The sequence below is a fragment of the Musca vetustissima genome, unplaced genomic scaffold (genome assembly GCF_032173495.1).
Source record: "Musca vetustissima isolate MV318-11 ecotype Yass unplaced genomic scaffold, APGP_CSIRO_Mvet_v1 utg91795, whole genome shotgun sequence".
In the NCBI taxonomy this organism is placed as follows: domain Eukaryota; kingdom Metazoa; phylum Arthropoda; class Insecta; order Diptera; family Muscidae; genus Musca; species Musca vetustissima.
The window spans coordinates 8,970-31,093 of NW_026884015.1; the positions used below are offsets into that span (position 1 = coordinate 8,970).

At 34.0% G+C, this 22,124-nt stretch overlaps 1 protein-coding gene across 1 annotated transcript; it reads right to left on the minus strand.

Annotated features, from left to right (window-relative positions):
• Positions 1 to 4,583: 4,583 nt before the first annotated feature.
• Positions 4,584 to 17,720, minus strand: LOC133331006 (lysophosphatidylcholine acyltransferase-like). Its single transcript, XM_061539408.1, has 10 exons — positions 17,601 to 17,720; positions 10,443 to 10,588; positions 10,171 to 10,388; positions 8,045 to 8,312; positions 7,839 to 7,976; positions 7,644 to 7,769; positions 7,418 to 7,568; positions 7,243 to 7,344; positions 7,027 to 7,171; positions 4,584 to 4,675 (listed from the first exon to the last, which is right to left on the minus strand). Exons 2-10 carry the CDS (start codon positions 10,514 to 10,516, stop codon positions 4,584 to 4,586), a joined length of 1,314 nt encoding a protein of 437 aa, XP_061395392.1. The 5' UTR covers positions 10,517 to 10,588; positions 17,601 to 17,720.
• Positions 17,721 to 22,124: the final 4,404 nt, after the last annotated feature.

Sequence of the window (22,124 nt, forward strand, 5' to 3'; positions counted from 1 at the left end):
AATCACTTTGATTGGAAAAACGGTGAATGATGATGTCCATCCACTTGATAAAATGTTTTCTTTATTTCCCTAATTTTTCCGACAATCGTTATTGTTTTTCTCAAAATGAATTATTTTCCAATGACAACAAACCTTCAGCAACAATCTAATATCAAAATTTTCTCAAATACACCAATTTCCAGTCATTCAAAGCTAATTTAACGTTTGTGCAAACGATCATGATTTCACTAGTTCTCCGTGCTGAAAATACTTGTTTATCGATACACATACAAACTACACAATCTCCCCTAACCAACGGTAAAAGTTTGATGTCAATACGTTCATCCATTACTGAGTTATAGGCATTTCAAATTGACCCTGTGTCAAAATATAGCGGCTACACGATTCTGTTGGCCTGGTACCTCAAATTGGAAAAATGAAGAAATCGCAAATGGGTAAAAACATAAAATACTACAATGTTACCAGATCGCTAACATAGTGTTTTAATGTTAGTTTATGAATTCTGAGCATACTTTTAGGCGTTACATTAAAATCACGAGCCTTATAACTTACACATGGACATCCTTTTAAATGATGCGCCTAAAAGTATGCTCAGAATTTGTAAATCAACCAACCAAATCAAAGAAAAATCGAACAATGTGGCAATGATGCTGTTGTTTTGTACTTTTTCGGTTTTGTGAAAATGCCATTTTTCCAATATGAGGTATCAGGCCAACAGAATCGTGTAGCCGCTATATTTTGGCACAAGGTTATGTTTAAATGGCTATAACTCAGTAATGAATGAACGTATCGACATCAAACTTTTACCGTTGGTTAGGGTAGATTTTGTAATTTGTATGTGTATCGATAAACAAGTATTTTCACCACGGATAACTAGGGAAATCGTGATGATTTGCAAAAACGTTAAATTAGCTTTGAATGGCTGGAAATTGGTGTATTTGAGAAAATGTCGATATTAGATCGTTGCTGAATGTCATGTTCTCATTGGAAAAATAATTCATTTTGAGAAAAACAATAACGATTGTCGGAAAAATTAAAGGAAACAAGTGGACATCACTTAAATCGGCAAAATGCTGTTCGCATTCGCATTTTCCAATCAAAGTGGTTGAGATTTGGGAAAGTGGTTGAGATTGGGAAATAATTCATTTTGGGAAAAACAATAACGATTGTCGGAAAAATTAAGGAAATAGAAATAAAACATTTTATCAAGTGAACATCATTTAAATCGGCAAAATGCTGTTCGCATTCACCGATTTTCCAATCAAAGTGGTTGAAATTTGATATTTAAGATTTCAGAGGATTAAGTACCACCTCTTGGCTGATATTTATTAGTATAGGAATATATGTTCTGACGCGTAGTTCCTATAAAATAAGTGTCCCGAATGATTTTCGATATTTTAAAGGTCCTCCCCGTAGTTTCACCAACCAAAGTGGTTGTATGCTTTGGGTATTTCGGGGTTTCAAAGTATAAATAAGCTTCTCATAGGACGACTACAGAGGTCCATGTTTTTTATCTAGCTTCCATATAATGGTAACGTGTTTTTGGTTTTTTTAGAGTCATATCTAAATGTTTCAACCGAAATGACTTTCATTTGGCATTTCGGGTTCGTAAAAGCTAAAATAATATCCACCCTCCCCCTTTTTTATAATCATCTTGATGCTCCTGGTCCTGAATTCAAAAACCTGGAAGAATATTTTCAATATTTGGCCATGTTTTTACATAGCTGCCCTCTTTTAGGTATATTTAAGGTTATAGACGCATTATCGAACCGAGGCATCTGTCAATTGACATTTCGGTTTACCAGAGTATAAAATACCTTTCAGTCAGAACATTTTTTAATAAAATAAATAATAAATATAATTATAAAACAATGGGTCTATCTGTCTCATTTTATTCCTAAGTATTTTCAAGCAATGCAAAACCCCCTGGGCAGAAATTTTACAAAGTAGCCTGATGACTGGACACATGGGTCCATGTGTTCCTTATTAAGGTTTTTTGAAAGTTCGAACCTCGTTGGCTGAAAATTTAGCTTTTCGGGTTCTCAGAGGTTAAAATACCTTAGTTAGCTGGCTTGTGACAGAACTTTCGTTCCATAAGCCGAGCTTAAAAAAGATTTCCAGGCGCGTGGGTCTTTTGCGCAGTTTTTCCAATTTGAAAGACCATATTCGGCAATGTTGTCTTCCACTTGGTCTTTCCATCTTATCCCCTTCTGAGTGATCCATTAGCTGGTTCGCTTTTATATGCCTTCTGGGCTGGGGCATCTTCATCCATTCTCACAAGATGACCTAGCCAACGTAGTCGCTGCAGCTCAATACGTCTAAAAATGTCGATGTCCGAGAATAGCTGGTACAACTCATGGTTCATTCGACGGCGATATTCACCGTCAACGCCAGATCGGCCTATAGATCTTTCGGAGAATTTTTCTCTCAAACACTCCAAGAGCTGTCTCATCTGCTTGCGCAAGTACCCATGCTTCAGATCCATAGAACAGCACACGGGTAGTATCAGCGTCTTGTAGAGTATGAGTTTGGTCTGGCGGGAGGTGGCCTTGCTTTTGAGTTGTTTGCTCAGATCATAGTAGCATCGGTTGGCCATCACTATCCTTCTCCGAATTTCAAAACTGAGGTCATTCGTTTTGTTTATGGCGGTACCAAGGTATATAAAATCGTTGACTACCTCGAAGCTGTAGTTCTCAAGTTCCACAGTTGGTCCGAGTCTACTGGATGTCTTGCGCGTTGATACCATCAGCTTGGTTTCTGCCAGACCCACTTTGCCACTCTCCTTTTCAATTTGTTCATAGGAGGCTGTTACCGCTTCCTTCTTTTTTCTGAAAATACGTTTCTCCTCTCTGCTTTTCTCCCGATAATTCCCCATCACATTACGTGTTGCTATTGTCTGTAGGGTTGCCCTATAGGCACGATGCGTTTTCCACATCAGTAGCATTACGACACTCCTGATCTCATATGAAGCAAAGGAATATCAAATTTCATCGAAACTTTGCACATCGTAATATGTTTACCTAGCATAGATCATAGATCGAAGATGGGACCCGTCGGTCCTCTTCTTCTAATACCTTCGCTCAAAGGGTCAATATTTTACAAATCTGCAAATTTTATTTAAAGCGAACGTGAGAATATATTTTTTAAAATTATATATTTTTATTTTATTATTTTTCGAACTTACCTGCAAAACGATCCTTTGCATAGAAAAAACAACAACTTCACCATTTTGTTCTACTTTCTAAATATACATTAGAATGTTCGTACAATACATACATATATATTTTTTTTCATCGGAAATTATTTTTAAATCTAAGATTCCTTAAAATTAAACATGTATGAGTGTTGTTTTCGTCATCAGCAGCAAGGATGAGGAGGAGACCACAATTAAAACGACGATAAAGCTAATTTGTTTTTTTTTTCGAATTTCAAAATTAAACAAAATATTTTTAATATTTAAAATATATTAAATTTTTAAACAAAAATATTTTATTTGCTTATATACTTAACCATAAGGAAGGAATATAGAGCGTTGATGATTGTTTTGTTATATGTATATATTTATATATTGTTGTTGTAATCTGGTTTGTAAGTACAAAGGAAAGTAACCAATATTATTATGGGAATTCAATTTAATTATCTATGCAAGAAATGAGTTATTTATTTTGTGGTATAGATGATGTAGATAACTTAGGAACAATTATATTAATATGTAATAGAAATTCTTGAGGAAAGAAAACCAAATCAAAAAATTTTTTCATATAATATATAAACCAAAAATAAAATAAAATTCATTTTTTTATATTTAATATCAAGGCAATAGTAATAAGACAATATTTTCATTTTTTATCTTTTAAATGAGCAGTTTTTTATGGGTTTTAAATTTATTTTTTAATGCACTAATGTACATTGAGAGAATTTGAGATTATAAGTGTATGCGCGATTGCTTAAATAATTTAATATCTAGAAATAATAATAAAAAAATCTCTATAGTTAAATGGGCAAAATCATTTTTTTTAAATCACAAAATAAGCAACAAAATAAAAAGTTTATTTCGTTTTTAGTTTAAGTCAAAAATGTATGTATTATTATTGTTAACACATAATAAAATCTGTGGAAGAAAATTTAAGATTTTTTTATAAAACGCCAAAAAGTATGCAACAATTTTACTTAACAACAAATATGCCCTTCAATAACCATATTAAAATTCATTTCATTTTCAATTTAAAAATTACAATAAATTATTTCATTAAATGTTCAACCAAAAAAAATATGAATATTAAAAAAAGTCTCTCGGTATTGAAGAGCATTTGATTTAACTTAATTAATTGATAATTTATAAATTTGAATTCTATGAAAAATGTTTTGTGTTATTTTTGTTTTCGTCATGTGTTGTGTATTTAAGTTTATATATGAAAGTTCCTTATAATTATATATAATGATTTGTTTTTGCTTGTTTTATTTCAAAAGAAATACTAAAAACTCAACGAAGGCCATGTTGTCGTCGTCAAGTTCTGCGGTGTGCCAGCATTTGCAAAATCTCAAGTATCTCCTTTTTTCTGGTTGTTGTTATTTTTTGTAATCTATTTGCTGGCCAGTTTCCTTCGAACGTGATCGTGTTTCTTAAACAACGACTTGAATTCGGATTTGTCACGAACATATCTCTCAAATTCATCTGCAAAGAAATTTAAAGCAAATTTAATTTAAATTGTTTTAAAGGAAATATTTGGAAGCAGGCCTACAAAAGAGTAGATTTTTCTTAAACATTTGCCAGCAGCATGTATAGAAAAATATATTCAAATTGCTCTGAATAGTGTTAGTCGTGGACGAATACGTATATTTGTAGCAAGTTCGTTATAACCAAATTAAAATAAATGAAAACTGAATGTTGGGACCGAAAAAATAGTTCCTTTATATAAGAACTTAAAACTTCGGGATCTGAAAGAATGTTCATTATAAACGTACTCGACTGTATTTTCTTCAAGCAGTCCACATTGGATTTTTTTAAGATTTTTAAGTAGCCTTGTTTTAATTTTTCAAAGGATTTAGAATTAAAAAAAAACATTGAAAACTATTCTTAGACCTATGTGTTTTCAAACAGCCTACATTTAACGATGAAAATTAATCCTTTCGATTTTGAAAGCCTTTATTGAAGAGAAGGATAGAATATTTTTGCAGTATGTAATGGAATTATCGGGAGAAAAAGTAGAGAGGAGAAACGTATTTTCAGAGAAAAGAAGAAAGAACAAGACAGACGTGAGCGTAAGCAAATCTAGATGTACAGGGGTCAGAATGAAGTCCGGAAATTTTTTTACCAACGAGTAAAACACCAAACCAAAGCACATTCTCCTGTAGATATGTAGAGAAGGAAACCTGGTGACAGATACAGACGGCATGTTGAGGATCTGGAAGGATCATTTTTAAAAATTTCTGGTATCAAAGAGTAGCAGTGAAGCAGATACCCCCGAACCAATAAGAGATGACGGTATAGATTGTATACCACACCTAGCCAACATGAGGCCAGAATAGCAAACAATCGGCAGAAGAATAATAAAGCAGCAGGTGCCGATGGGTTACCAGACGAACTATTCCAAACCGGTGGTCAGATGCTGGTCAGGAACATGCACAAACTGATTAGTACAATTTGGCTAGAGGAATGCATGCCCAATGATGATTGGAACCTCAGCATCCTGTGCCCTGTGCACAAAAAAGGAGACAAGACGATATGTGCCAACTATAGAGGAATTAGTCTTCTTCGCATAAAGTGCTATCCTGCATAGTGTGTGAAAGACTGAAGCTAATGGTCAATGAGATTATTCGACCATACCAATGCAGCTTCAGACCTGGCAAATCCACCATTGACCAGATTTTCACACTGCGCCTGATCCCAGAAAAGACCCACGAAAAACACATCGGCACATTCCACCTATTCGTTGACTATAAAGCCGCATACGACTGCCCTATCCGTTCAGAGCTATTTAAAGCCATGCGTTCGGCATTCCTGCAAAATTAATACGGCTATGCAGGATAACTTTGAGTGGCACAAGGTCAGCATTTAAAGTCGGAAAGGACCTATCGATATCGATCGCAGTGGTATACATGACATCATGTTTATCCGTCAAGGGTGAATCATCCCAGCAGAGCTAAGTGTGAATACTTTCTTTACTAAGACGGAAAGTAAGGTCCGCAAAAAATGGTCGATATAATTTTATGGTTTTAAAGTATTTGTTAAGCATGTACTTCCCGAATTTAGGAAGTTACCTTAGCCCAAGAAGAGCAAGACCTGAAAAGAAGGTCCTCCGTCTATAGAATCTCAAAAAAAAGTATTTGGCCTGAGTATATAGAAGGCATGAAGGCGAAAGGCCTAACCAAGATCTTCTTTTTGATATTGCGCCTTCAGAAGCCATGAAGAAGTTCGTCGGCCTATAAAAGGCCTGAAGAAAGTCTTCTGTCCTATGCATATTAAAAGCTTGAAGGAAGTCTTTATCTACAAAATGCCCGAAGATCATCTGAGAGCCTACAGAATGCCTTCCCTCTATAGAGGGCCTGAAGATCTCATATATATAGAAAAGGTCTGAGGAAGCTACTGCGTTTTTACAAGCCCTGTAGTCATGTATCTACAAAAAGCCTTATGAAAATATTGCGTCGAAGTAAGTTATTCAGTCTATATTATGTCTGAAGAAAGCCTTTATTTCTCCCAAAAAAAGTCCTGAATATCATCTATGTACCGTTTTATACATCCATCCTCACTTCTAGACGTGTTGCTCAAAAAGTTATTGTAAGGACTATCACTTTGTTTTGGAAGTGGGTTCTACATACTGTCCTATTTTTTGACTTTATGGTGAAAAGAAATGTGTTCGTCTTGTCTGGATTAACATTAAAGCTGTTTAACGGCGTTTCACCCCTTTCTGCCTATAAGTTTTGATTATTTCCCCATAGAAAGATTAAAATAAAGTCTTCATAACAGATTGATTCAAATCCATATTCGGTTAAGTTCCTTAAGAGATATATTCGTTTACTACTTACCAAATGTGATTTTGCCTCGATTTGTAACATCAATTGACACATAGAGAGCATCAATTTTTTCTGTGGTAAATTTGATGAGGTTGGCATGTTTAAGAATTTTGGCAAATTCCGGTCGTGTTATTTGATCACGTTCTTCTGTGTAAATCTAGAAAACAAAAGGGAAACCATGTTTAGTACAGACATTAACATCACAAAAAAATCCGAAGTGAAACCCACATTTGTTATAGCTTTTAAATACTCAATGGTTTCGGCGTTACTCATCTTACAGAAATGGGCACACAATAACAGATTCTTCAAACTAACCGTACCCGCATGACGCTGCAAAAAAAAAAATAATACATTTAAATTAATTAGAAAACAAATGACACAAAATATTCAAATGAAAACCTACATAATCCAATACTGAGAACAAACGATGTAAATGTGGATTTTTAATATTAACTTCTAATAGCTCTGAGAATGTCAAGAAATCTAGTTTATCACGATTTGGTATGCTTGAGAATTTTGTGGTTAATTCCGAGATTGGGGTGGCACTAATAAGGCTGTAAAAATAGAATAGAGGGATGCATTTAATACAACATTTAATTACACATAAAACCACCCGCATTAATACTCACTTCAATTTATCTAAACATCTTTCAATTTCAACAATATCACCAGACAGGGGGATTTTCAAGTCACGTGCCCTGGTCATAACAATAACATCTTCAAAGGAATATTCTGAGGTGGGGACACCCAATGCTCTAAAAATAATTAAAATAAAACATAATTTAATTAATTTCCTCAAATCAAATGCGCATTAAAACACGTACTTGGCCATAACTTCTCGCACATTTTTAGCATATAAATTGGGATTGGCCTTCTCTTCCTCGGATGGATGATAGACGGGCAGAAATTCAATTTCACAGCGACTATAAAAACTGGCCATGGTCAACCAAAGAAGTTTTAATCTGAAAAATAAATAATTGAAAAAATTTAAAATTTTAGGATTTAAATTTTGAAATGTCATACAACTTACACTCCCGGTCCATCCCAGGTCCAGGTGAATGTATCATATTTATTGGGATAACGTAGCAAGACGGGTTGTACCGGCACGCCGGGATAGAAAGCACCACCCTTAAATTTAATCAAAGCCTTACGATTGGTACATGTACCCTCGGCAAAAATGACCACCTGTGGCCAATCTTCACCAGATCGAGCCCGCTCGACAATTTCGCGAATGGTATTTTGTCGTGAATTGGGATCTTCACGTTGTACATAGATGGGTTGGGCATAATTGATGATTTCTGCAAGAAAAAATTAAAAAAATTATTATTATTCACATAAATGAGTTTATAAAATACATAAATATATAATTTAGATAACATAGATAAATTATTTTGGATTTTAGATAAATTATTTTCGAAATTTTTAGTTTTGCAAAAACTCAACTCCTTCGGACCACTTGAAAAATTTTTGTTATCCAAGTCATTTAGAACACTCAAATAAATTAATGTGGAATTATCTTCGATATTTACAGGGTGAATAGTTTAAATAATTTATCTAATTAATTTCACTTAGATAATTTGTTATGATCTATTTGATAAGTCAAATACGATATAAATTCAATAAATTATATAATTTATTTATTGCATCCGGTTATTTGGAACACATAGATACGTTGTATAATATTTGTTTAGCTTGTTGCATTTATTATTACATAACATAGATAAAAACTTAGATAAATCAGATACAATTGAATTCGTATTTAATATGTCCATACATTTAGAAAGCATAGATAATTTGTAAAATTAATTTAAAATACTTGGAAAAGTTATCTATCTATACAAAACAGATAACATAGATTGATTATACATATATAAATAAATTAGATATATAATTTACATACTTCAGATAACTTAGATAAATTATCCGTGTCATTTAGATAAATTATCCATGTCATTTAGATAACTTAAATAAATTTATTTATGTCATTTAGATAACTTAGATAAATTATCCATGTCATTTAGATAACTTAGATAAATTGTCCATGGCATTTAAATAACATAGATAAATTATCCATGTCATTTAGATAACTCAGATAAATTATCTATGTTACTTCATAAGAAAACTTTATAGATATGTTCTCTACATACTGCAGATAACTTAGATGAATTATCCATGTCATTTAGATAACATAAATATAATTATCCATGTCATTTAAATAATATAGATAAATTATCCACGACATTTAGACAAAATTGATTAATTATCCAAGTGGTTTGAACAATTTTTTTAACAGATATAAATTATCTAAGTTATTTTTAAGAAAAATTCATAGATATATTATCTACATGCTGCAGATAACTCAGATAAAGTATCCGTGTCATTTAGACAACTTAGATAATTTATCCATGTCATTTAGGTAACTTACATAAATTATCCATGGCATTTAGATAACTTAGATAAATTGTCCATGTCATATAGATAACTTAGATAAATTATCCATGTCATTTAGATAACTTAGATAAATTGTCCATGTCATTTAGATAACTTAGATAAATTATCCATGTCATTTATATAAATTATCTACTACATTTTGACAAAATAAATTAATTATCCAAAAGATAACATAGATTAAGTATACATAGAAAAATTATCTAAGTTATTTCGTAAGAAAACTTCGTAGATATATTATGTACTAATTACTGTCATTTAGATAATTTACCTAATTTACTTAAATTTATTTAAAATATTTAGATAATTTATCTAAATTATTTGGATAATTTAGATAAATTATCTAAATAACTTAAATAAATTATCTAAATATTTTAAATAAATTATTTTAATAATTTAGATAAATTATTTAAATAACTTAAAAAATTATCTAAATAATTTAGGTAAATTATCTAAATAATTTAGGTAAATTATCTAAATAATTTAGGTAAATTATCTAAATAATTTAGATGAATTATCTAAATAATTTAGATAAATTGTCTAAATAATTTAGATAAATTATCTAAAAAATTTAGATATATTATCTAAATATTTTTGATAAATTGTCCAAATATTTTCAGATAAATCGTATCTAGATATATCTGTATAAGAAAATTTATATAAATAACCCCATTGAAACCATTCTTCTAGAGGCGTCGCGATACTTACTGCCCAACAATGGAATATCAGCTGTTTCACGTTTCGCCACAATGGCCGGTGGCCCGGTTGTGACCACAACAATTGAATCCACATATGATGAATGTGGTGCCACTACCAAAATGGGTGCTTCCTTGGGTGATGCTCTTTGACCTTTGAATGTGACATAGTGAAATGAGCCGGCGGCATAAAGCATGCGCATAGCCGAGGCCACCAAAGTCTGAATGTTTCTAAAAAACAAGAAGAAGAAGAATTAAAAAATCAACAAAAATACAACAACATACCTGCGCCAACCGGATAGCGGACGTTTATTTATTTCCTCGACTGTGGTGCCATACAAGCCAATGCAGGCAAACATCCAGGCGGAGACCAATGAAAGTACACATCCCACAACGCGAAGGGGTACCAAGAGGGCGGTGAGAATATAAATCTGGAGAAGAAAAAAAAATCAAAAGTCAATAAAAATCGTTAATCAAGGCAAAGCCAAAAATCAAATGGATTAGATTTCAAGATTAGGCAAAATCAGGTGAAGTGGATATGACGACGTGGAACGAAACTTGAAGAGCTTGAAATATTTTTGTGTATACACTTAATAATAAAAAAAAAATAATATATCGGCATATATATTTAAAAAAACAGATTAGATAAGCTTAAAAAATTTGTTAATACACAAAAAAAATTAAAATATCGAATGATTTATTAAATTCCGCCAACAGCGCACTACTCTATGGGGGTAAAGGTAATTCCGTCCCTATTATCGTCGTTGTGGTATTCTGGCGTGAGTCTCTGTCACATTTCAAAATAATAGATAAAACGCCGTTACAATGCATTTAAACGGCAGTTGCAATTTGAAACCCTTAAATTGCAAAATTGTCACGCAATATCCAAAGTAATGATGACTGGTAGCCTGTCACTCGGCATTCGGATGAAATGAGGCAGTTAATGAAGAGATAAGAGTGAAACAAATTAAGTAATTTGTTTATATTTTGCAAAAAAGGCTAAACACAATAATATGCATGATTTATAAAACAAAAATGTCTGTTTTCTATTTAAAAAAATCGATTCGGGCCAAATTACAGCCTACACATTAAAATGTTGTGATTTATGACCAAAAACTAAACAACAAAAAATTAACTAAACAAATTCCAAAATTGCGAAAGAATTTTTTTTTCATGATAAAGGTATATTTGTTTATATGAACATATTTAAATCTTAATGTGAAGGCAGATGGAGAATTTTCAAAACGTTTAGATACAATTCACAAAAACTGTGGTAACAAATTGGAAAAACCAGTAAGGAAACTTCAAAAGTCGGACGGGGCCAACTATATGATACCCTTCACCACTTTGGTACATGCAAGACATGTTAATATCTACAATATCCTGTAAATAGAACGGTCATAGAATCTTTGGAGGACCATTGAGATGAAATCGGGTGAAATTAAATGTGCTATCTAGATAAATATTTGAACCAATTGAAAACCCCCATACACATACCATTCTGAAATCAATGAAATTGTATTTTAAACGGACAGACTTGGATTCTTTGGTGTACCATTTGCATGAAATCGAGTCAAATTATGTATGGGAGCTATATATAAACACATTGACCTAATTGAGTAACCGTTGCATACACCATTTGTTTTTTGTAATCACTGTATTCAATTTAATACCCTCTGCCAAATATCGTGTAACCACCATTTACATAAATTCGCTATGCAAAATTTTACTCAATCAGTCAAATATTGAGAGTTCGGACGAAACTATAAATGGGAGCTATATCAATATCTGAACCGATTTTAAAAAAACTTCGCAGACATCAGTCTGGACCTAAATCAATACTCTGTGGAAAATTTTGTACCAATCGGACAAATATTGAGAGTTTGGTGCATCATTCACATAAAATCAGATGAAACTATAAATGGGAGCTATATCTAAATCTGAACCGATTAAAAAAAACTTCACAGACATTAATCTGAATATGATTCAGTACTCTGTGCAAAATTTTGTCTCAATTGGACAAATATTGGGAGTTTGTGTGCATCATTCACGAGAAATCGGACGAAACTATATATGGAAGCTATATCCAAATCAGAACCGATTTTAACTAAACTTCGCAGACACCAGTCTGGACCTACATCAGTACTCTGTGCAAAATTTTGTACCAATCGGACAAATATTGGAAGTTTGGTGCATCATTCACGAAAAATCGTACGAAACTATATATGAATTTTTATGAATCCAATCAAAAAATCCGAATTTTTTTAATTAAAATGTTTGTTTCTAAGTGCAATCACAATTTTTTTTTTAGAATTTTAAAATTATTTAAGGAAATATGGGGTCGAGAGACGTGGATTTTTAAAGATTACCTTTTAAAAAATATGAGGGGATTTTCGAAATATTTTGTAGGGACGGTTACAATAAAATTGGAGATTGAAAACTATTTTTAAGGACTATCACAAAGAAATGTAAACTTAACAATTTTTTAATGGCTGTCTGAATTTTTTTATTTTAAAAACCTGTTTTTAAAGATTAGTTAAGGAAATGAGAGCGTCACAAGGGGTGGATTATGAATTTTTACCATCACAAGACAAGGGATTTTTAAAAAAATTTTTGAGGATTATTAGAGCCATACAAAGCTTAGATTCTATTTAAAATGTTTTATGGTCTGGTACCCACAAAGCAAAGATTTTTCAAGACATCTTTTTTAGATTTTTTTTTTCAGTTTATCCTCCATTCAATTTAAAATATTTAAAAAAATGTTCGAGGTCATAAATATTCAATTTGATCAAATCGAAATCAACAATTATCGAAAAAAAAATCCCCTTTGAAGACAAGGCAGACTTATAGCGACGACCCCAACAACCAAATACATGGAATTAAAAATGTATATTTGTATGAAAAATTATTGTTGTTGCTATTTTTAGCATAGATTAATAAAAAACCAAAGAATTGCATAAAAATCAATGACCGATAAAAATTCAATGTCAAGAGCAGAGTACAAAACGATTAGACAGACCTCGTGTAAGGCCGGGGGTAGAGATATTATCACACCTTTTCGTACGATTTTTATACCTATACATATAATTACTAATGGCAACACTTAAGAAACAAAAATGTGGGAAAACAACAACAAAAATCACAACAAATGTGGGGTAAAGAATAACAACACAGAGAAAAATACAACTACTGCTGCTGCACTCTTGGCCATGACTGTGACACAGATTGTTAGTCGGCGGTTCGTCTTCTGTTTTGTTTTCTTTTTTGTGATTGTCCTCATTTTTGTTTACTTATTTTGCTTTTTGTTTCTCTGTTTTTAACAGATTTTAAAATTTTTATATTTAATTTTTCAACCTTGCATTTTGTGGCATAAATTTTCAATATCGCGTTCCTCATGGCGGATGATATGAACCAAACAAAAATATGTATATTGTTCCATTTTTTTCAAAATTTTGTAGACATGAAAATCCTAAAAAAATTAAAAAATTTCTATTGCATAATGTTTATTGTATTGAAATCTAGATAATCGATTCGATTCCATAAAATAATTGATCACATTTCGACTTTGTACCGGTGTGGTTGTTGTTCCACCAGGTCATTTATGCTAATAATGCTAAAAATAATTTAATTATTTCCAATTCCCATACAACTTGAAATAAATATGTTGGATAATACTAGATTTGTTGTTATGTATGTTTATACATATATAAAGCGGATTTTTTTTTTTTTTTTTTTTTTTTTTTTTGAGACATTTTGCTATCTATTTTGGAATGTATACTTTGTTTTACTTTTAGGTAGAAAAAAAATTAGCGAACATTTTATGTGCATGTCTTAATCTTCAAATTGGAATTTGAATTTTTCGCCACAGTAGTTTTAATTTTTGTAAAAAAATCACCTTTTGAGTGATGGCCCTGCACTTGACCCGACTCGACATCAATTTGGATGATTGTTTTTCATATTCCATTGTTAATCATCTCTACTCATGTCCGATTGTTTTCGTTTGAATTATTCGTCTCTGTTTGTCTTTGGCCTGTTGGGGTTTTCTATTGTCATTTTTATTAAGCGGTTTGGGGCAATTTGTTGACAGTGTTTTATAGTCACATATTAATAATTGGGGCCAAATTTAGTCATTACCTCACATTTTTTTATTATTTTTATTATTATTTGTTTGCTAAGATATGCTAATGAAATCGCCAGCTATTGTCTTGCTGTCTAGAGTAGGGGGTCTTGGTCCAATTTATTTCAATTTTTTTTTTTTTTTTTTTTTGCTTATGAAATAGCTTCTAAGAATTGTTCATTTCCTTGAAAGATAAACATTTTGCACCCAAAATGCACCCAATAACGTAAATTAGGTGGTTTAAAAAATATCAAATACTGGCTGTGAAGAAGATACCCCAGAACCAATAAGAGATGACGGTATACCACCTAGCCAAGATGAAGTCAGCAATCAATCGGCTGAAGAATAATAAAGCAGTGATGGATTACCAACCGAACTATTCAAGACTGGTGGTCAGATGCTGGTGAGGAGCATGCATCAACTGATTTGACTAAAGGAATACCCAATGATTGCAACCTCGGCATCCTGTATCCCGTGCACAAAAAGGGGACAAGACGTTATGTGCCAACTATAGAGGAATAACTCTCCTTCCCATCGCATATAAAGTGCTATCCAGCGTACTGTGTGAACGACTGAAGTCAATGGTCAATGACATTATTGAACCATACCAATGCGGCTTCAGACCTGGCAAATCCACCATTGAACAGATTTTCACTCTGCGTGCCAGATACTAGAAAAAACTCACGAAAAACACATCGACACATTCCAACTATTCGTCGACTATAAAGCCGCATTCGACAGCCCTATCCGTTCAGAGGTGTTTTTAAAGCCATGTCTGCGTTCGGCATTCCTGGAAAATTAAAACGGCTATGCAGGATAATTTTGAGTGGCACAAGGTCAGCAGTTATAGTCGGAAAGGACCTCTCGGAGCCCTTTAATACCGAACGAGGATTCAGACAAGGTGACAGTTTGTGTCTGATCTTTACTGCTTTACTGTCTGATATACTGCTGGAAAAGGTCATACGAGACGCAAAGGTGAACAGAGAAATGACACTCTGTACACCAAACAACACATGTTACTCGCCTACGCCGATGACATCGACATAATGGGCCAACAGCCACCTTTGAACAAATTGAGAAGGAGTCTGCCAAAGTGGGTCTGGCAGTAGACGGCGAGAAGACCAAGCTGATCTTTCAAATTATAGGAGATGCGCACAATACTGACGCGTTTGGAAATCTTTTATAAGCTCGGCTTATGGAATAACCGTTCTGTAACAAGCCAGCTAAGTAAGTATATCTAAATCTGTACCGATTTCAACAAAACTTGGCATACATCAATCTGGACCTAATTCAGTACTCTGTGTAAAATTTTGTCCCAATCGGGCAAATATTGGCAGAATGGTGCACCATTTACTTAAAATCGGACAAAACTATATATGGGAGCTATATCTAAATCTGTACCGATTTAGAAAAAAAAACTTGGCATATATCAATGTAGACCTAGTTCAGTACTCTGTGCAAAATGTTGTCTCTATCGGACCAATTTTGTCAGTTTGGTGCACTATTTGCATAAAATCGGTCGAACTTGTGTATGGGAGCTTTATCTAAATCTGAACCGATTTTATTCTGATTTTATTCAAATGACATGTGCCAAATTTCATCCAAATCGGATCATAAATGCGACCTGTACTTTGTTTACAATTTAACATGGACAGACGGACTAACGGACGGACATGCATAAATCCACTTAGAACGTGATTCTATGCATATTCTCAATAGGAACCATTTGACTATCTCGTTTCCTTTTGCCTGTTACTAACATAAGCACAATGATATAATACCCTGCACCACAGTGTGGTGAAGGGTATACAAATAGGCTTGTGATTAAAAAAAGCCGTTCTAAAATTATAAATAGATTTTCTCTAGGAACAACAGTCCCCATCCCCCGCATGCAAGTAGTTAGGGATAAATAGAACTACAATCAGACATACCATCCACTTGAGGTTTGTGTACTAAACTGCATCAAAAATAAACAAACACTGTGGAAAACATCCCTGCTGTTCCAGGGTACTTGAAAAATGTAGAACATTGTTTCGAATAACAGCATATGGCGCCGTTCACATATGTTTCCTTGCCTTTCTCATATGTCCCCAACATAAATAAACATATAACTATTTTCCATTTTGAAGTTACGAAAGGAAATAATGATAATGTCTGAGTTTTTATATGTTCACACATCAATTAAAATTGAACTTATAATTGGTGGTTTTACAATTACAAGTTATCTTTTATTGATTGGAGGTCTCTTAATGCCAAGGTGATCGATTAAATCAGCCATTATTTAATTATTTAAATTATGTAAAATTGAAATTGGTAGTCGGAATCAGTTCTCCATAGACCATTATGTTCAGTGGGAGCGCTTCATTTCAGTCGTCCATGTGGTGAACAGCGTGCCTGTTGATTTCGTGGCGGATATTTTCATATTTCTCAGATGGAATAAATTAGAATGATCGGCTATGTAGAAGTTTAACCTCTCACATATGTCATCAATAATGGGACCCGACGACATGATCGTACAATCATCTGTTGGCCAACACTATTCTCCTCCGGATTTCAAAGCTGATGTTATTAGTATTGTTTATGGCGGTATCGAGATATATAAAATCGTTCACTACCTCGAACGGTAGTTTTCCCTTACGATTTCATTTACATGCCCGCTGAGTTGGTAAGTTATTTCAGCAGGTAAGTTATTTCAGATATCTGCACTTTTGAATTTTCCTGCACAGAAATAATTGCATGTGTAGTTTGTGCAGGTCAAGTCAAAACTTCCCTATTTATGGATCCAAAATCCACGATTACGTATGGTAGGGGCCCTTGATTTTTTTTAAATAAATATTCTTTAAAAACCCACGTCTAGAAAGGCCTCTAAAAATGTCTTTTAAAGTCACGCTTATTGGGCCTTAAAATATTTTCTTTTAAATCCACAGCTTGTGTCGGTCTTCGAAAACATTTTTTTTTTCAACCCAATCCTTGTGTTGGTCGATAAAAAATCTTGAAATCCCCGTCTGAATTAAAAAAAAAATATTTTGAAAATCCTTTGCCCCAGCCCTGTAGTTTAACATATAGATTGTCCATCCGCTGCAAAGTTCATTTCTGCCCCAAAATATGCCTACATTGTATGCCATAAATTCGGAATTCTATAAAACACATGGCCTATGCTTTCAGCTATTCCGTTCTATCAACATTTTCGAGCACCTCATTATTTTCCCTCGCATTTGATTATTTCACGGTGATTTATTGTGTGGAGTGCCAATAAATAGGTGAATAATAAAAAAAATAGGTGAATAATAAAAATTAAAATCGAAAAAATCTATTCCAACACTTACCTTGGCTAAATCGGCACGATTCTCGATATTCAAACGATGTATAAATGGATTTATATAATTATTTTCTGTCCAATCCAGAGATTCAGATTCTTCGGAATCATTTTTGGCAATGATGGCAGCACCGGCAACAGGTGTAGCCGCTACTGTGTCGGTAGTACTATCATCGTGTGGTGGGCTATGGGCCGATGGAGAACGTCTCCGTTTAATGGTGGATGTTGTCATAGTTTAAATAATGTTTATATAAATATTTCTTTTTTTAATTCTTTTTTTATTTGCTTGAATTTTGGCAATAGGTTTTAATTTCACTCTCTCTTTCTCTGGCTTTATATCTGGAAAAGAAAATTTAACAAATTTTTATTTTTTTATTCTCTCTTTTTCCCGTTGTTTACTTTTTATTATGATGATTATTGCCAACAACGCAGTATTATTTTTTTTTCCTTTTTTGTTCTTATTCTTCAAATAGATTCTTCTTCACTACAAAACTTCATTATTTTGTTGTTGCTGTTGTTGTTTTTTTATTAACACGTTGTATGGTGGTATGATCTTTTGTAATAACTCTTTATTGGGGGGAATTTGTTCTCACATGCAGCACACTCTTTCTCTCTCACAACAACAACTGTTGCTCTTTTCTTCTTGTTGTCAAGATAGGAAAAAGAAATTTCTTCTTTTTGGTGCAAAATGAATGGCAAAGAAAACAAGGATAGACACCAAAAACTAAAATACACTTTCTTTTCGTTAGATGATTATTATTGTTGTTGGTAGTTTTTTTGCTATCGTTTTTTTTTATTATTGCAAACTGATTTATATTCGGTACTTTTATTCTCTTTCTTTGTTTAATATGCTAATGACGCATACAGACAGACATTTCACACAAACAATTTTTGCTATTAATTTTTTTTAGAAATTACTGATGACGAACGATGATGATGATGCTTTTCAGCTGATGTCTCGTAAAAACCACTTTGATTTAACTTACGATCATGCATACATACAGAGAGATAAACACAGGCACACACACGAGGCACACGGAAATTAAAAGAAAGCGGGAAATAAATATTAACCGTCCACCGTCTATGGTGGCTGAGCGCAGACTGAATGCTATTCAACGGAAAAAACAAACATTTGTTGTATATTTCTTATTACCGGTGCCTTGACCACTCACTTGTATTAGTTAGTTAGTATAGTTTGTTGTTGTTGCATCCGTGTTTGAACAGAGTCGAGTCGGCATGTCTGTGGCTTGATTTCATTGTCAAGAGAAGAGAGAGTGCGGCCATGCATTGTTTGATATTTCTTACGGTCCATTCTCTGTCTCTCTCACACACATAAAGGGGAAAATAACAAAACAGAGTGTTATGTTGCGGAGAATGACTGCATGAAGCCAGGGATGGGGATGTATAATTACACTATAAATTAAAAATATAATATAAACTAATGTGGAATAAAATAATAAAAATTAAAAAAATGTAACAGAAATATAATAAAAAAAATAATAAATATAATTTAATAATAAAAAAACTATATCAAATTATAATAAATTCATTATAAAATTCATTCACGGAAATTACTAAAACACGATTACAAAATTGCATTAAAAAATTATTAAAAATGTATTTAAAAACTATATCTTATATGAATATTATATGAACAATTAAATGAACACAATGTAATAAATTATTACAATAACAATAAAATAAATTAATATGATGATAAAAATCCAAATTAAACAAAAATAAATAAAAAAATCCATAATTAGAAAATTAAATGAACAAATAAGAAATAAATATAATTTAATTTATATATATATAATATTTAGCTGGTTTGTTACAGAACTTTCGTTCCATAAGCCGAGCTTAGAAAAGATTTCCAGGCGCGTCGGCCTTTTGCGCAGTTTTTCTAATTTGAAAGACCACTTTCGGCGATGGCCTTCCCCTTCTGCGTGAACCATCAGCCGGTTCGCTTTTATATGCCTTCTGGGCTGGGGCATCTTCATCCATTCTCACAACATGACCTATCCAACGTAGTCGCTGCAGCTCAATACGTCTAACAATGAAATACCACTTTCCGAGAATAGCTGGTACAACTCATTGTTCATTCTACGGCGATATTCAACGTCAACGCCAGATCGGCCCATAGATCTTTCGGAGAATTTTTCTCTCAAACACTCCAAGAGCTGCCTCATCTGCTTGCGTAAGTAACCATGCTTCAGATCCGTATAACAGCACGGGTAGTATCAGCGTCTTGTAGAGTGTGAGTTTGGTCTGGCGGGAGGTGGCCTTGTTTTTGAGTTGTTTGCTCAGACCATAGTAGCATTTGTTGGCCATCATTATCCTTCTCCGAATTTCAAAACTGATGTCAAGGTATATAAAATCCTTGACTACCTGGAAGCTGTAGTTCTCAAGTTCCACAGTTGGTCCGAGTCTAATGGACGTCTTGCGCATTGATACCATCAGCTTGGTCTTCTCGCCGTTTTACTGCCAGACCCACTTTGGCAGACTCCTCGATTTCTTCAAATGTGGCTGTTACAGCTCTCAGTGTTCGACCCATTATGTCGATGTCATCGGCGTAGGCGAATAACATGCGTTGTTTGGTGTACAGAGTGCCACTTCTGTTCACTTTTGCCTCTCTTATGACCTTTTCCAGCAGGATGTTAAAAAGGTCACATGACAAACTGTCACCTTGTCTGAAGCCTCATTCGGTATTAAAGGGCTCCGGAGGTCCTTTCCGACTTTAACTGCTGATCTTGTGTCAGTTAAAGTTATCCTGCATAGCCGTATGAAATGCCAAACGCAGACCTCTGATCGGATAGGGCTGTCGAATGCGGCTTTATAGTCGACGAATAGGTGGAATGTGTCGATGTGTTTTTCGTGAGTTTTTTCCAGGATTTGGCGCAGAGTGAAAATCTGGTCAATGGTGGATTTGCCAGGTCTGAAGCCGCATTGGTATGGTCCAATAATGTCATTGCCCATTGGCTTCAGTCGTTCACACAGCTCACTGGATAGCATTTTATATGCGATGAGGAGACTTATTCCTCTATATGGCACATATCGTCTTGTCCTCTTTTTTGGGCACAGGACACAGGATGCTGAGGTTCCAATCATAGGGCATGAATTCATCTAGCTAAATTGTACTAATCAGCTGGTGCATGCTCCTTACCAGCATCTGACCACCAGTCTTGAATAGTTCGGCTTTTAACCCATCGGCACCTGCTGCTCTATTATTCTTCAGCCGACTGATTGGTATTCTGACTTTATCTTGGCTAGGTGGTATACACTCTATACCGTCATCTCTGATTTATTCTGGGGTATCTTCTCCACCGCCACTGTTATATACCAGAAGCTTTTCAAAATGCTCCAGATTCTCAGCACGCTGTTTGTATCTGTCACCAGGTTTTCTTTTTCATCTCTACAGGAGAATGTGCCTGCACCAAAGCCTTCGGTTTGGTGTTTTACCCGTTGGTAGAATTTTCGTACTTCATTCTGACTCCTGTACATCTCGATTTGCTCACGTTTTTCTTGTTCTTTATTCTTTTTTCTGAAAATACGTTTCCCCTCTCTCCTTTTCTCCCTGGGGCTTCGTTTTTCATATCAGTAGCATTAGACACTCCTGATCGTACCACGGATTTCTTGCTAGTGGTATTTACTGCAGTTTGTAGGGTGTGTGCAATTCTCTGCCACTGTGTTTCTATATTATTATCGGGACAAGAGGTGCTGTCGTCAAGCAATTGGGTAAGTTGAGCAGTGTAGGCTTCAAATTTCGTGTTACGTTAGATCACACCTTTGCTGCTACATTAAAGCGCGTGCGTACCTTGGCTGCCACAAGGTAATGGTCCGAATCGATATTCGCACCTCGGATCGATCGGACGTCTAAAACACTGGATGAATGCCTTCTATCACAACATGATCGATTTGATTTCTCGTTGTTCGATCGGGAGAAATCCAAGTGGCCTTGAGTATATCGACATGCTTGAATCTGGTGCTGCTAACTACCTTTTTTTTTGCTGCCGCGAAGTCAATCAACCTCATGGCGTTGTCTGTGTTTCTTCATGGAGGCTGAATTTTCCGATGGTGTGACCAAAAATATTTTCCCTTCCGATTTTTGCATTAAAATCTCCTAGCAGAATTTTAATGTCATAGTCAGGGCAACGGTCATATGCTGTTTCTAGGGTCTTTGGTTTGTTCATCTTTATCTTCGCTCGGAGCATGAGCGCAAATGAGACTGATGTAGAAGAACTTAGCTTTTATACGGATTATAGCAATTCGCTCGTCTACTGGAGTAAATCTGAGACGAGGTCTTTAATTCTCCTCTTAACCATAAATCCGCAGCCAAATTCATGTCTCGTTTCATGGCAGCTATAATACAGGGCGTAATAATCTGATTTACTTACGCCAGTCCCTTTCCATCGCATTTTCTGTAAGGTAATAATATCGGCTTGGAACTTGAAAAAATAATCTTTAATAAATCCTAGCCTTAAATGACCTTGAAAAAAAAATCTTTAATAAATACTTGCCTTAAATGACCTTGAAA